General features: G+C 56.6%; 1 protein-coding gene across 7 annotated transcripts in view; it reads right to left on the bottom strand.

Moving 5' to 3' along the window:
* The window catches only part of NOS1 (nitric oxide synthase 1), an 83,838-nt gene that overhangs the window by 10,737 nt on the left and 57,182 nt on the right, over nucleotides 1–15,919 (bottom strand). For all 7 annotated transcript variants that reach the window (XM_051805267.1, XM_051805269.1, XM_051805268.1 and 4 more), the window contains 15 exons: nucleotides 15,504–15,678; nucleotides 14,623–14,724; nucleotides 13,753–13,947; nucleotides 12,146–12,231; nucleotides 9,320–9,464; nucleotides 8,211–8,315; nucleotides 7,888–7,946; nucleotides 4,906–5,022; nucleotides 4,506–4,680; nucleotides 3,982–4,120; nucleotides 3,202–3,280; nucleotides 2,501–2,694; nucleotides 1,835–2,004; nucleotides 1,375–1,585; nucleotides 71–158 (listed from right to left, as the gene is read on the bottom strand). In XM_051805267.1, coding sequence (XP_051661227.1) covers nucleotides 71–158; nucleotides 1,375–1,585; nucleotides 1,835–2,004; nucleotides 2,501–2,694; nucleotides 3,202–3,280; nucleotides 3,982–4,120; nucleotides 4,506–4,680; nucleotides 4,906–5,022; nucleotides 7,888–7,946; nucleotides 8,211–8,315; nucleotides 9,320–9,464; nucleotides 12,146–12,231; nucleotides 13,753–13,947; nucleotides 14,623–14,724; nucleotides 15,504–15,678 — 2,040 coding nt within the window. The remainder of the gene's footprint in view (nucleotides 1–70; nucleotides 159–1,374; nucleotides 1,586–1,834; nucleotides 2,005–2,500; nucleotides 2,695–3,201; nucleotides 3,281–3,981; nucleotides 4,121–4,505; nucleotides 4,681–4,905; nucleotides 5,023–7,887; nucleotides 7,947–8,210; nucleotides 8,316–9,319; nucleotides 9,465–12,145; nucleotides 12,232–13,752; nucleotides 13,948–14,622; nucleotides 14,725–15,503; nucleotides 15,679–15,919) is intronic.

The raw sequence follows: 15,919 nt of genomic DNA, 5'->3' as shown, positions 1-15,919 counted from the left end.
GAATTGAGGGCAGACATCCCATCCTGCAAGGGGGCTCACCCAATCTCTCCCACCCCTGTGGAACACTTACCCCCTTACAAAGCAGGGCACCACTTCATCGGGCTGTATCCGATTGAGCCAAGAGGAGCAGACTCCGTGGTGGATTGGCCCTTCTCCATCTGGGAGGGGAGGGAAGGAGGTCTGTACCTGATGGCACCAGCCAACAACTCCAGTTGTCCTCTTTCCTAAAACCCTCCCTGCCACATCCCACATGAGCACCTCACTGAGACAGTCAGTGTCTCTGCACCCATTCCCCTTGTAGAACTTGGTAGAACTGGCACTCAGATCTCTCTGTGGAGCTGCCCAAGTTCACCCAGAACCTGGGAGAGTTGGGCCTCCACAATATTTATGAAGAACCTGACTCTTCTTTGGTCCTTTTTGGCAAGAGCAGCATTGTGCTGTGGTGCTCCCAGGCACAAGCCCTCCGTGGCAGCCCCAGATGGATGTCCCCGTGTCCCACCTTCTCTCTTCTCTGTGTCCCACTGGCTGCAGGAGCACCAGGGCCCTGCCCATCTACACCATCAGCAGGGCTGCTTGGGCAGGTACAGAAATTTTCCTAGGGGCAATGTGGACTTTGGGGTGGGCAAACAGGGCCCTACACAGAGTTTGGATTATGCACCTCACCCAGACACGGCACCTCTGGAATAAGCTGCCGTTTTATGGACGGTTGTTCTCCATAACATGGCACAGCTGTGCCATGAGCTGAGGGAATCTGGTCACTCCAACAGGTAGAAAAGCTTTAAATACCATCTCTCTGCCAAAGGTTTTGTGCTGTTGCCCATGTGTCCAGCTCTGGGCCCCTCAGTTCAGGAAGGACATGGAGGGGCTGGAGCAGGTCCAGAGAAGAGCAACAAGGCTGGGGAAGGGACTGGAGCACAAGTCCTATGAGGAGAGGCTGAGGGAGCTGGGGGGGCTCAGCCTGGAGAAGAGGAGGCTCAGGGGAGACCTCCTCACTCTCTGCAACTCCCTGACAGGAGGGGGGAGCTGGGGGGGGTTGGTCTCTTCTCCCAGGCAATGAGCAACAAGACAAGGGGGCTCGGTCTTCAGCTGTGCCAGGGGAGGTTTAGGTTGGATATTAGGAAGAATTTCTTTACAGAAAGGGTAATCAGGCACTGGAATGGGCTGCCCAGGGAGGGGAAGGATTCTCTGTCCCTGGAGGTTTTTATGGTAAGACTGGACGTGGCATCAGTGCCATGGGCTGGGAACCACAGCAGGGTTGGATCAAGGGTTGGACTTGATGATCTCAGAGGCCCCTTCCAACCCAGCTGATTCTATGATTCTATGATTCCATGATTCCATGTGCTGCTGCTCTGCCCCTGTCCCCCAGCCCAGTACCTCTGGTGCGGTAGGAGACCACGGCCACGGTGAGATGGACCTCGCCCGGGTACAGCTCTGGGGAGGAGCTGATGGAGTAGTAGCGTGGCTGGAGGAGGGGGAGCTGTGTGAGCAGCAGCGTGGAGGGCATCTGCACCGAGGGGAACTCCTCCAGCACCTCCACGATGGTGGGGTTCTTGGACCACTTCCACTCCTCGTACTCCTGCAGGCCCTGGAGAGAGGGAGGGAGGGAGGGAGGGAGGGAGGAGAGAGCTGCAGCATCCACCTCTTCCAAGCCAGGTGCCTCCACTGATATCCCACCAGGCCCGTAGCAAAGGGTGGGTGGCAGTGAAGGCAGGGCAGGAGGAGCCCTGCTGCCATGGGTGGAGACTCAGCCTCACCAAACAGCATGGGATGAAAATGTCCTGGGGTTGTGATTGTCCCTCAGGGCCTTGGAGAACATGGGGCTTGGGGTCCTTACCTTGCTGAGGACCTGCAGACGTTTCTTCTCCTTCTCACTGGTGGCCAACAAAGCAAACTGCTGCAGCAGCAGGGGCGTGGGAGGGGTGGTGATGTCCAAATAGTACTTAAAAGCCTGGAAGATGGTGCACGGTGGGACACGGTTCTCGTCTGTCCAGTTGCTGATGACACCTGCCAGGAGGGAATGCAGCACAAGCACGGGATCAGCACAAGAGCCAAGGTGGGCAAATCTCTGCTTTCATCCCCCATGTCAGCTCTGAGACAGTGGATTACTGTGTTCCAGCTCTGGTTACACTGTGCATGCCTGTGTCAGACTTATCCCCGAAATACAGCGTTGGGATGGTCCATCAACACCCCCTAACTCTTCTTTCCAGTCCTAGACATTGCTCTTTCTATGAAAATATAAACACCTTTAATTTTCCCAAGGAATAAGGAAATATCTTCCCCAGGGCCCTGCTCACCCTTCAAACCCTTTCTCTACATCCCAAGTGCAGAGGAGCAACAGAGGGGGCAGAGGAAGGTTGAAGGAGGTGCTCCCAGTCCAGGAAAACGTAGCAGCGAGATGGGAAATGATTTCTCCTGGGGGCCACCCAGCACCCTGAGGAGCTGCTGCAGGAGCTGGGCGAGGAGGAGAGAGGCCACCCGTGCAGGAGGTGGCCCTGGTTACCTAGAGCCGTGCTCCTCTCCTCCAGCAGCTCCACCTTCACCAGCTGGTTGGCCGGAGGGGCATCTTCAAGCCTGTCGATCAGGGCGGTGACCAAGTCCTCGTGGTTCCCTGGAAACACCCCCAGGTGGTCCCCGGGCAGGTACTGCAGCCCCTGGTGCCCCTCGGTGTGCAGGCGCAGGAAGATCGTCAGGCGGCTGCAGGGAAAGGAGGGAAAGGAGGGAAGGGAGGGAAAGCAGGATGTGTTTTTGGGGGAGTCCCTGAGCTCTGGCCTCGAGAGCTGCTGGGCGTGCTGGGCACTGGTGGCACGGCCAAGCCGCGGTGCCCCCTGAGCGTGTCCCCAAGGTCACAGCAGGGAGAGGGGACGCTGCATCCCCCGCCTCCCCCCGCGCCGCTGACTCACCCTCGGGGGCTTTTCAGAAAGGGAAAAAAACCCAGTTTAACCTCTTGTTTCAGCAATTTGATCGTTTCTTTGGCTTCCCATCCCCCGGGGCTAATTGAGGCAGCAGCAGCAGCAGAGATTTAGCCGGGCACAGAGGCGGGGAACACCCCTCCCCGGCTTCACGTGGCTTCCAGCATTGCTCAGGGTTTGCACAGAGGTGATTCCATGGGGCGTTCAGGGGTCAAGGTCAGCAGCACTGTGTGCACAGGTGCTTGGGTGCACCTCCAGGGTGTCCAGCTCCCAGGAGAGCTGCACTTCCTACCTGGACTTGGGGCTCTGCAGGTTCTGGCGCGTGATCAGCCGGGCTGCATAGACACGTTTTTTGTGGATGCTGTACAGTCCTGAGGAGGAGAAGTGTCAGGGAAGGAATTCAGCAGAGGCCTCTGGCTCTCGCAGGGCTGTTGGTCACTGCTGAGGGCTCAGCCCTTCAGACCAGTGCTGGCCACAGCCAGAGGACCACGGGCTCACCACCCTCCTGCTTGACCACCCAGCGAGCCTGGGGGATCAGAAAACCCCAGGGGACAACCAAACACGTGTCCCTTTTGTCAGTGACCCAGGAGGACTCTGAGACGCAGGGATGTGCCCTCACGTGCCCGCAGGCACCTCTCGCTGCCAGGGCCACCTGGCTGGCAGGGAAGAGCCTGGATTTGGGAAGACCTGAGCAGCCAGTGTGGCAGATCCTCAGCTGCAGGAGCCGTGCTGAGGGGCCAGGTGTCGCTGGGCTGGACCTGCCACGGAGCGGCATTGGACGGAGAGAGCTTGGAAAGATCCCAGGTTTCCAGCTCCCTGGTTCAAAAAATGGGGTCAGGAGGAGGGAGATCAGATCATCTCCAAACATCTCTGTTACGGACACAGACAGGGACCAGCCAGAGGGGCCTGAGACCATCACAAGCTGCTCCCTGGGCATGTGATGGCGGTGAAAGGCAAGGCTGAAATGCTGGGAATTTAACACAGAACAAGCAAGGAGGTTTGGCCCCTTTGCCCTCAGTAAAACCCACTGTGTCTCCTCCACCTGCCCCACCAGGTGACCCCATCTTCATACCTTGTGTGAGCTCTGGGGCCTCGGCCACGTAGGTCAGCCGAAACTTGCTCCTCTTCCAGCTGCGGTCGTTGCTGATGAGGGAGTTGTTTGCTTTCTCGATGTTGACGTCGTCCCCCACGCAGAACACGTCACACGCTGCCTGCAGCACACACCAGGCTCTCAGGCATCCCCCCCTGCCCCTGGGGAGCCCCCTTGTCCCAGCCCACCCCTGCCAACCGAGGAGAAGGAGCCCCCAGCATGCAGGGCTACACCAGTGGCCATGGGCGTGCCTCGTGGTGCCCTCCTTCCCCAAATATCTGGGATAATGCAGGAATTCAACCCAGTGCTCACCCTCGGTGTGCAGCACAAACCAGAGCATCACCTCCACCAAAATATGGAGCATCCTGGGCTGGGGTGGTGCCAGAGCATCCCAGAGCAGGGAAGGAGAGGCTGGGTTTTGATCCAGCTCTAACCAGCAGCTGTGCTCTGTCCCTTTGTTCTTCTCCCCCCTGCTCCTCCCCGGGGCACCAGGGAAGCGGGTTTACCTTGAAGACCTTCTTGGCCCAGGTCCTGAAGGACTCCTCCTGGCCGCAGAGCTCGTCCCCCTCTCCCATGCGGAGGATCCTCTCCCCGCCCAGCTCCTCCAGGAGCGTGTCCACGGCCCGGGCGAAGGCGCAGAAGTGGGGGTAGGCACGTGAGCCCAGCCCAAACACGGAGAACCTGCGGAGAGGTGGCTCAGCTGTGGCTGCCCAGCTGGGGAGGGACACTGGCACCCCCCTCTCCTGCCCCACCGCCCCCCAGGCAGCGTGGAGGGGTCTGCAAGTGGCTAAAATACACCATGTGTGGGGTAAGAGCTGTGGGGAGCAGACGGGCTCTGTGCAGCACCGGCTCCTGCTCTGTCCCTCCTGCAGCAGGAACTCCTGCCTCCCGCCCCGTCCCCTTTACCTGACGTTAGCCAGAGGCCCCGTGCTCTCAAAGTTGTCCCTGGAATCAGGGCCATCACTGGAGGATTTCCGAGCGTCCGAGTAAGAGGAGACGCTGTTGAAACGGACCTTGTAGCTCCTGTGAACAGCAACAACAGCCAGTGTTCCAGAGGTGACACCTGGGAGGGGTCCTCCCCGGGGACCAAATTGTGCAAGGAAACCCAGCCAGAGCTCAGGGTTCAATATTCCATGTGCTCCCTCCCAGGGTTAGGCCACCCACGGTCAGCTCCATGAGGTCCTTGGCCACCCCGTTGTCCCCAGTGGTGCAGAGCTGACAGGACCTTTGGCACCACCTGTCCTTCCCTGGCAGCACACAAGGTCGGGTGTATGTCTGAACAGATATTCTGAGGGTGGTTTTTTTCATTCATGGGAAGTGGAAAATAAATTTAAAAGAAAAAAAAAAAAAGAGCGAGAGAAGAAGGGATGAGGAGGGGGAAGGGGAGCGGAGGGAAAAAAAAATCTGACAACAGCAGAAGTATTTCTGAATCGAACCATCTTCAAAAATTGCTCTTCACAAGGGTTTCTAAATATACTGGCAGAGCAGCGAGGCTGTGGTGTGTGCATGAGTCACGGCAGACCTCCTGCACCCGGCACGGCATCACAGAGACAACCCTGGAGAGAAACCACTGCCAGGGTCACAGAGCCCTGGGCTCCAGGGCTGCTCCACAGCATCCTCCTTCCTTCCCTCCCAGATTTCCACGCTTTCCTGCTTCACTCCACCTGCTTTGGTCCACTGCTTTCTCTGCTGTGCCCGTGTCCTCCCCCCCGGGTCAGCCCAGGTTGTGTGGGGAGGGCAGGGCAGGGCAGCACAACCCACGGGGTGAGGTGGGCACAAAGCCCAGATTCCCCAGGGGGGTGCTGGGTCCAAGGTTGGGGCACCAGCAGCTTTTGCTGCAATGGGAAGGTCCCTGTGGTGGGAAATGACTGCTGAAGGATGAGCTGCATTGAGCAGCAGGTCCTTAAATAGGAATGGCTGATGAATGCCTCGGAAAACCCTTGGAAAACCCTTGCTGGAAGACATGAGGAATCAAATCTACAACCACAGCACAACCACAGGGCTGTGGTCAGAGAGCTATGGCCACAGTACCTTGGCAGGCTCCTCCAGACACTGGGATTTAGAGAGGCCACCCCACCCTGAGGGGTCTCAGCCACCCTCAGCATTCCCTGTTGGACACGGAGCTGGGAGTGGGCAGGAACTGCTCTCTCCAGTTCTATTCTACAGACTCCAGGCTGACACTGTCCCTCTTCCCCAGACAGTCTCCTCCAGGTCTCCTTTTCTCACTGCAAAAGCTTTTTTCCATGTTTAATATCAGCAAAGTCCTGGACATGGATTGGAGCAATCCCAGAGAAGCTGTGGCTGCCCCTGGATCCCTGGGAGTGTCCAAGGCCAGGCTGGACAGGGCTTGGAGCAACCTGGGCTAGTAGGAGGCGTCCCTGCTCATGGCAGGGGGTGGGACTGGATGAGCTTTAAGGTCCCTTCCCACCCAAACCATTCCATGATTCTGTGATCTCCTCCTGCCATCCAGAGCTGTGACCTCTTGGCCTGTCTTGCAGGAAGCACAGGCAGCAATTTATTCCCTCCACCTCTGCAGCCACCTTTTCCATCTACAAAATCTGCCACCTCACTCCATTTCTGCCTCCTTTCCTCCAGATAAAATAGCTCTCACCCTTTTGATCCGTCGCTGTTTCCAGCACTCTGCCCACTTTTGCTGTCAGGTAAGGGAGCCACAGGCTCTCCTGGCTCTTAGAAACTCCTGCCAGCCCTGAAATTACGCTTAGAGGTGACTGGGACAACGAGCCCTGAGCTTTTTATAAACTGGGCTTTTTATCCTCCTCGAATCTGCCTGGCTCCTCACGGGCGGCACCGCCGCACCCAACCCGGTGTTGCACCCCAAAAAGTGAAGATCCTCGGGGTGAGGACCATGTGTGAAATGGTGCAGACACCTCCAGGGCATCCCTGTTTTGTCCCCATTAAGGCACGGGTGGGTTTTCAGCAGCCCTGCCGGGATCCCTCAGAGGACTTGGCTGCTCAGCAAGGGGACAGCTTCGGGGCTGCGGCGTGGCCAGCACTGGAGAGCCACAAACTGGTGTTTGTCACCGCCCTGCAGCCCCAGCCACGCTGCTCAGGCAGAAAGGCAGGGCGGGGAAATCCCCCTGCACCCCCCTGACCGGGGCTAATTCACCCCTCATTAAGGAGCAGCCTTTTGCCAGTCGTTGGCTCGGGAGACATTCCAGAGCAGAGCAGTGTCCCAGTTCAGTGGAATATATTCTTCTTAGCAGCTAAAATCAGAGGAGACCCCAAGCAATTACTAACACTTTGTCTGCCCTCCCTTCCCAGCCTCTGGAATGTTGCACCGAGATGCTCAAGGCTCATCTCCCAGCGAGGGGGGATTTTCTACAACCCCGGATTCTGTCTCCAAGGCACCAGTTCCAGACTCGCTGTTACAAACATTGCAGGGTTTATAACAGCTCTTATTTTTCCCTAGAAATATTTTCACACCATGCATGAAGTTAAATTTGGTTCCCGAGCCCTCCCTCCACCTACATCCACATAGCAGGGAACTCCCTTCTACCTCCAACTCCTACTATTTTTGTGTCTCCTGGACAGCCCCAGCTCTCAGATTTTGGGGGAGTTCCTACTTTTATTTGTTTGGTTTTTTTTTTTCATAGATTCCTGACTCTTAAAGCTGAACAAAGGAGCTTTGAAATGGAACCACAAGCTGGAGCCCACAGGCCCAGTGTGTTTGTCCTCCCTGGGACCTCCTCTCTCCCCATTCCCTGCTTCTCCAGGCAGGTCCCATCCCTTGGATCTTTGCAAACGTGATGCCTGCATGAGGATTTCCCACTCCCTTCTGGGAGGATGAAGGCTGAGAAGCAGGGTATCCTGGCTGGGGGGGGTTGCTGGGGTTTGGAGTGGGGAGGGAGGGGTTTGGAGTGCTCTTACTTCCTCTCCTCCAGGTGGGAGTTGGGATTCTTCATCTCCATCAGCGCACAGCCAAATTTCTGCAGAAAGGGAATAAGAAAGGCCGTCAGTTTGGCCGGTCTCTGCAGGAAGTGAAGCTGTGATCAGTGGCTGTGAGTGGGAATAAGCAGGTATCCCCATTTCTGAGCAGGCTGGATTTAGGCAGGTCCAGCACCACGTGTCACACAACGCCCAGACCTGTGTCCTGGGCCATTCCAGCCCAGGCTGGGCAAAAAGAGGATGTTCTTCCCCACGTGCCAGTGCCTGTCCCCTGCTGCAGCCCCCACCCCTGTGCTCTGTCCTACCTCTCCGTTCTCGGGGGGGTCCCCGTTGCCGAAGGTGCTGGTGACCACCAGGACCAGGGTTTCGTGCTCCAGGTGCACGACGTCGTACTCGTCCATGGACATCACCTGGGAGGGGACAGAGAGGGCAGCAGGAGCTGGGGGGATCCACCATCAGCCAGTCTGCTGGGAGGGACCCCATTCCACCCAGAGATGGGACATGTCCCTGCTGACTCCATGCTGGTGCTCTGGCAGAGATCTCCCCACAGGGAGGATGAGGACAAGGGCCTTGAGGGACATGGACAACCATGGAGCTGCCACTCAAGAGGCTGTAGGAATATGTGTGCTACAGTGCAGGAGTATTAGCTGGAAAAATTCCTGTGCAGGTGTCAACCCAGACCCTGTGTCCTAGTTAGAACAGCTGGGACCAGTTCATCACTGGATGGGTGTAACCCAAAACTGGGTATTCCAGAGCCTTCCATGCCATTGCCCAGAAACTGTTATCAACAGAGCATTTGCACCCTCTGCCCAGAGCAGCCCTGACCCCTCAGGCTATAAACTGGGTGTTCAGAGGCCTGTGAGATAAGAGGGTGCTCCTGTCCTCATACCCTTTGTGGAGCTCCTGAGGGAGGTACTGGGCATTCCTGCCTGAACCTGAGGATAGATAATCTTGGGGTCTTGGGACTTTTTAACCACTTGTGGGATCCAGAGGAAGACTGCAACCATCACTCTTGACCAGACTGCACCAGCACTCTCACCAACATGCTTTTTCCCCTCTCCTTTTCCTTTGGACTCAGGGGGCCCAATGAACACCACTCTGTTCATGCCCCAGGCTGCAGGGTTATACATTTGGGTTTTGTGGGTTAGAACCAACTGTTTGTCTGTATAATCGTACTTATTGTACTATTTTATTAAATTGTTATTCTGATTTATAATCTCTCTTTTGAGTTGGGTTCATTTCCCCTGCCAGTTTACCTTAAACCAGCACACCCTGGGAGCTGCTGGAGTCCCCTGGCAGCCAGGAAGCTCCACAGGCATCAAACCACGTATTTTCCAACATCCATATATATTTCCTTGGCCCACCCATAATTCTGTGCCCACCCCCTTGCAGGAGCCAGGAGCTGGGGCAGTACCTTGGCATCGAAAGCGTGTTTGAAGATTTCACACAGAGTTTTTGCATAGACCTGGGACTTCCCCGTCTCCGTGGCGTACAGGATGGTGGCCTTGACCCTCTTGGCCATGGCTTGTCCCATCAGCTTGGCTGAGAACTTCACAGCCCTAGGAAGCAAGAGGGGAATCCCAGTAAGAGAGTTTGCTCTCAGTGCCTCTAGCCCAGACCCTTTTATTCCTTATTAAATGAACTGTCTGCCTTAAAAAGTTGCAGCGTCGCTTCTTTTGTGAAGCTGTGGAAGAGCACGTTCATCTTGACTTGTCAGAGGGGAAGAGTGGATGGGGGAGCTTGAGCATGGAGCTGAAATAAATACCTGAATGGGTGTAAGAAGGAAAATGCTAACCCAGGTGTGGGGTGGGATTTCTGCAGGGGCAGAGAAGCAGCAGAAGAATTGGGGGTAGAAGTCACTGAAAGCACTGGCCAGGGCACAGGGAAAGCTGGAGACCAGCCAGAGCTGAAGCTACAGGAGGAACAGGAGCTTCTCCATCCCTTTAAATCCAACCTGTCTGCCTTTCTGCAGGAGGTGTCTCAGCCAACCTCACACCCACAGCCCTGAGACACCAAGGAGGTCAGACAAAGCTGTCTGCACCCCCTCTCCTCTGCACTCTGGTGACTCTATGACCCTTCCTGGCAGGGAAGTTCCTCCCAGGGCCCAGGGGTTGCCCATTTCTCTGAGCCATGCCCAGCTGCCTCCCGTGGCTGCAGTCGTGACTGGCTGTGTGTCCTCCAGTTCTCCCCATGGGCTCAGCTCTGGCAGAGGGGCCTGAGAGGTCACCAGCCTCTGCAATCCTGGCCAGGGTGCTGCAGCACTGGGAATGCTGGCTGCCTGTCTGGGGCATCAGTGGGAGCACCGTGACAGGGCACGGGGGAGACACGAACCAGTTTTGGGGCACTGAGCCTGCTGTGGCCAGTTTGTCATGTTAGAGTCATTCACTGTTTCTCCTAAGTGCAGAGTATCTTCACCTTTTCTAAATGGACCATCAAGCCTTTAAATGGGGCCACCCATTTAAAGGTGGATTTAGCCTGATGCTGCAACAGGGAAAGGGCAGTTTTTGGGAGGCTGAGAGAGCACAAAGCAGCTCTGTGGCCTTTGCAAGAATAAGGGCTGCTTGGTTCCCTTTGCCAGGGGGATCAGACCCTGCCCCAGGTTCTGCAGTTCAGCAGGACTCCTGCATCCCCTTCAGATGAGCTGTGGGGAATGGACACTGCAGCTGGGCTGGTCCCACTGCTGGGAGAAGAGAAGTCCAGCTTCCCACTGCCAAGGAGGGAAGAAATGCTCTGGGAGAATCACTCAGGGAAAAAAAAAAAAGGAAGAAAGGAGGTAGAAACTGCCCCAGGATGGTTCATCCTGCCTCCCCTGGGCAGCTCCTCTCCATGTCAAAGTCAGCCTTGGGAACATTTCTATTTGCTGCTCTGTGACCACTCCTTTGCTTTCCTATGGGGGAAATGTCTCCTGTCCCCCGGACTTGCACAGTCCCCAGAGGAGGGAAGGGGCAGGACAGGCAGGGAGTGCAGGTCTGAAGGCTCAGATTTGGCCAGAACCAGCACAGCCTGTCTGACCACCCACAAAACCCCCCTGTGACCAGTGCCAAGCGCAGCACTCGGGGCTGCCGGGCTGGGTCTGCCCCTCGTTCAGCTCATCAGCTCAGCCTAATGGGGAATTACACAAATAATTCCTTTTCCCTCCATCGGGAACAATGGAGATTTTTTTTCTTTTTTTTTTCCTTTTTTTTTTTTTAAATTACCTGCCACGCTCACGTTTCCATCAAGCCATCCCTCACCCCGGCACACACCGACACAGGCATTGTTTCTCCTCCCTCAATGGCCCAATTAATCTCCCCCGTGCTCTCCCCAGCCCGGGCTCGGCTCCGGTGTCAGCTGAAGGAGCACATTCATCAGCTGCTGATCATGTTTATGGATGCAGCTCGCAGGAGGTGACAGCTGAAGAGTGGGAACAAACCGAGGGGAGGGGCTGGGGGAAGCTGCAGCGTGGGGAGCTGCCCTGAGGAGCCAGGGCCACCTGGCAGCCTGGCCACCAACCCGGGGCACACCCAGCCCTCCCCAGCCTTGGCCAGCAGCTCCTCCTGGAGCTCCTACCTCCCTGCCAATGGCCCACGGGGGAGGCATTTGGGCCAGGATCAGCCTAAAGGTCCAAATTACACTTCATTCCTCCGCCCCTGCTGACTTGGAGCTTTGGCAGGGGAGAGGGACTCGTGTGGCCCTTTTCCAGGGGTCAAGTGACCATGAAGTGCAAATCTCAGCTCAGCCCTGCTCCATCTGCTGCCTGGAGGGAGATTCCTCCTTCCTGTCTCCCCCCCTCCTGGCAAAGGAGGGTGTTTGGAGGGTTAGACACTCACTGGAGACTTCAAGGTGGTAAAGAATCACTGAGAAAAAGAGAAATATGGACACGAGTTTCATGTCACTTGTGCCAGCACAGCCCTGGACAGCGAGGGGAGGTGTCCCTGCCCCAAGGAGGCTGTGAAAGGAGAACCAGGCAACACACCCCAAAAAAGTGGGAAGGCCATCCCTGAGCATCTCTTACTGGAGAATGAACAGCTTGGGAGAACAGACTATGTGCAACATCTGCTATTCACCTGGTCCCACACCTTCTGGTGGTCTAATGGGGTCTTCAAAGACTGTCTGCCTGTCCAAATGTCCCTCGTGGTAAAGCCCCCAGAGGTCCAGCCTCACACCCCTCTCTCACAGGGCAACTCCATCAGTCAGAGCTGCCCAAAACCAGGACCAGCCCCAAACACTCCAGGTTTTTCCAGAGCCTGCTGGTACTTACTTTGCTAACTTCTTAAATCCAATGGCCCTCTTCTTGGTGGGAGTCCCATTGACCCCTTTCCAGACGTGGGTGTTCCAGGGGTCCGGCTGGAGAGAGAAGGGCAGCAGTGCTCAGAGCTTTGGGAATGCTTCCATGTATTAGAGATTTCCTGCTTCGAGGGAGGGGGGACCCATGGCTTGATTTGGGAGGGGAAGGAGCAGTGTCACCCCCAGGGAACCATCCAGAGGGAGCTGAGGGGTGGGAAGGGGCTGAGGGGACACTCAGAGCCCTCCCAGCTCCACAGGGGGGGCTGGAGGGGGCTGGAAAAGCCCTTTTTTTGTTGTTTTTTTACCTGCACATTAAGTACAGCCTCGAATTTGAGCTCCTCGAGCCCTCCTGGGAGCTTTGGGAAGGGCTGCCATGGGAAGGAGACCCTCTCTGAAGGGCTGGGGGCTCACCCACGGCTCTGCTGAACCAGGGGACAAAACCAGGGAGAGGCAGGAGAGAGGGGAAAGGAGCCAACGCTGTTTTCCACCTGCTCCAGGTGCACTGAGCCCCAAATCCCAGGGCTCCAGGGATCAGCAGCACCCAGGATTGAATTCCTCGAGCCATGAAGGGGAGGAGCAGCTGGACTCCTCTTCGCAGCTCTCCCTCATCCTTGGAGCCCCTGGGGGCTATTTTCTGGGCAGTTGGGCAACGGAGCATGCACAGAAAAATTGCAATATCATAAACCTTGCTGGCTTGTAACAGCATCTGGCCAACTGCTTTCTCACCTCTTGAGATGCTCCTTAACAGCCCAGAGGCGAAAAGAAGGCAGGCAATGCCAGAAGGGGAGAGTGATGGAAACACATCCTTCCCCCTCCCCAGCCCACTGTTTGGTTTGGTTTTTTTTTTTTTCTAAGAGGCCCTTTGGGAAGGGGAGGCAGCAGAAGCCTGGAACAAGCACACAGAAGCTAATTCCGTGCCCTCACAGGCTGCAATCAGGGCCAGGAAGCATCGGGGTTCCTGGTGGGTTGGTTATAGAAATGAACAGACTGCTCCTGGTTTGGGATTGTTCCTTAAGGGCTCTTGACTAAAGGTCACATTGTGTGGAAACCACCGGAGCAGGGATGGCTGGATAACGAGGGAGTGTCTGCTTAGGGGCTTTCTCCCCCCCGTGGTCTGAAGTGTTAAATACTCCAGCAGCAGCATTTCAGCCTCCTGCCAGTCCCGCTGGGCAGGAGCCCCCCCGTCAGCCTGTTGGATCCCCAGGCTGGCAGGAGCCATCCACTCAGCCCTGCAGGCTGCAGAGGGGAGGGATGCAGTCCTTTTCCAGGTCATTCCCTCACTCGCCAAAGTGCAAAATTAGGCTCTTCCAAAGGGAGGAGCTCTGCTCCATCCAAAAGCTGGGGGGGGGGGTCAAAAAGTCGGGTGCCCACAGAGGGGCAAAAAGCCATTGCCCTGAGACAAGGGGTGACGTCCAGGGGTTATTACAGGACATTAGGGCAGCAATTAGACTTGTCATGGACCTGAGGGACAGCTTGCTGAAGGGATTAGATGGTGTTCCTGCCCTTCCTGCATCTCCACCTCCCACCCTGCTCTTGGCCCCACCTCTGGGCACCGGTGGGAGGTGAAGGTGAGGACAGTACCTGGTACTCAAAGGAGGGTGTGAGGCGGTAGTTGAGCATTTCCTGGTGGAACACTGGGGTGATGCTGCCAGACATGGGCGGGACAATCCACACCCAGTCGGCAGGACAGCCCCCACGGCACCGGTACTCGTTCTCCATGTGCTTGATGAAGGACTCCGTGGCCGAGTGGTGATCCACGATGGTCACCTTGTCGCTCTGTCAGGGGAGGACAGAACAGAGCCCACAGCTGTTACCACACCCCAGAAGGCAAGAGCCAAGATTTTGGAGCTGTCCCAAATATTCCTCACTCCCATGGTCTTTGGAGATGACCCAGGGTGGCTGCTCTTCCCAAGGAAGCTGTGAAGCTGCCCCAGTCCTTCCTGGATGGATGTGCACTGGGATCACTGCAACTGTGATTTGTCATGGGCCAGGCAAAGACTGAGATGGCACGAAGAGGATGGAGCATCCTCTGCTCGTCCCCTTGGAGAGCTCTGTCGTGGCTTGTGCAGCTCCATGGGGCAGCTCTGATCCAGCTCTGGGAGGGGCTCCCACCCTCTGAACTCGGATTGCCAAGCACTAGTTCAGCTACTGAACCTTTAAGTGCTGGCAGGGGGAGAACCTGGGCCAATTCTTGCCTCCTGGATGCGACAGAAGGGCTGGATCTTGCTCCCTAGGGATATTCCCTCTGGACCAGCAGAACTCAGGTGCTGGTAGGGCTGTCTTTACAACATCCAGGGCACAGAGGTTATAAATTTTACTGCAGAACAGCCCCAAATTAGGGAGGCACAGCCCAATTTCAGCAGAGTGCTGCATTCTCCTCGGATGGATGTCTCCATCCCGCTCCCCGTGTCCCTCGAGCCTGGCCCGAGCACAGTCCTGCTCTGGAGGTACCTGGAAGCTGTACAGCACAGCAATGTTGATCTCCACCAGGGCCTGGTCCTTCCACAGCGAGGAGGTTTTCCTCATGTCCAGATTCATTTTCTTGGCCACTTGCTGTAACAACACGTGGCAGAAAGTGAGGGCTTCTCGTGGCCAAGGGACCAAGGACTGGAGATCTCTGCCTGGGAGAGGAGCCCAGAGGAGGGACCCAGGCTGACACAGGGCACCCTCAGGGCAGGGAAGGGCTGATGTTTTGCTCTCCATGGCAGGAGCACGGCCTTCCTTCCCCCCTGAGCAGAGGGAGGTGACCAAATGCCGCTCAAAGGGCCATCGAGAGCAGTTGTACACACACACACACACACATGTACACACACACACATGTACACACACACACACACACACACACACACACACACTTGCTCTCACCCCTCTGGTTTTCAGGTGTCTGGGGAGCAGTGCAGCCCCTCTAAATAACACAACATTCCCCTTGGAATGTCCCAGTGAATCCAGATGCCCTGCACTGGCACCTCCCCATGGCTTGGCTTTATCCCTCCCACTGTGGGCAGCCCCCAGGTCACTGTTGAACACTCCGGAGGGGCCAGCTGGAGGGCCCCCATGGGCAGGAGCATCCCCGAGGAGCCACCAAGTGCCTCAGCACCCATGACCTCAGTCAAGCACACGACCAGCTGCCTGCTGATCCCTAAGATTCTCTGGGAAGTCCGTGGGGAGCTCAGTAGGCCTCTGTGTTAGACACACAACAGCCAGCCCGTCACACCCTTGGCTCCAGGAGAACGGATATCCCGTACTCCCCCACTGAAGGTAACACTGTGCCAGTGTCCTGCCTGCTCCCCAGTGACTTCCCACTCCCCAGGAGCACCTGTAGGAGGAATTACCTCCAGGATGTTGTAGCGGGAGTTGTCGCAGTAGTCCCGGACCCCGATCTCGGTGCCCATGTACCAACCGCTGAAGGGGCAGGCGGAGAACTCCAGGCCCCCGATCTCCAGGAGCATGTTGGAAACTGCTGGCAGACCATACCACTTCAGCCCCAGGTCCTTGAACCACTCAAACCTGCCAGGACAAATGGGGTTAGGCAACCAGCCAGACCTTTCCCTGGGAAGTGGAGGAGGAGGTCACTTTGCTGCCGGGGGGGAAGGACACGAGCAGAACGAACCCTGGAGGCAACACCTCCCTTGGGGGCTGTTTAAGGGGGGAAAGCAAGGTATCAGGAGTGCTGTGGAGTGGTGCAAGTCCTGGGAGACTTCAGGGAAAGGAGAACTAGCCCTCAGACAAGGACACAACTTGCTTTCCA

The sequence above is a fragment of the Manacus candei genome, unplaced genomic scaffold (genome assembly GCF_025592945.1).
Source record: "Manacus candei isolate 608988 ecotype Guabito, Panama unplaced genomic scaffold, ASM2559294v1 h1tg000064l, whole genome shotgun sequence".
Taxonomy (NCBI): Eukaryota; Metazoa; Chordata; class Aves; order Passeriformes; family Pipridae; genus Manacus; species Manacus candei.
The sequence above is the reverse complement of the archived record's forward strand: the minus strand, read 5'-3'. Positions and strand labels throughout refer to the sequence as shown.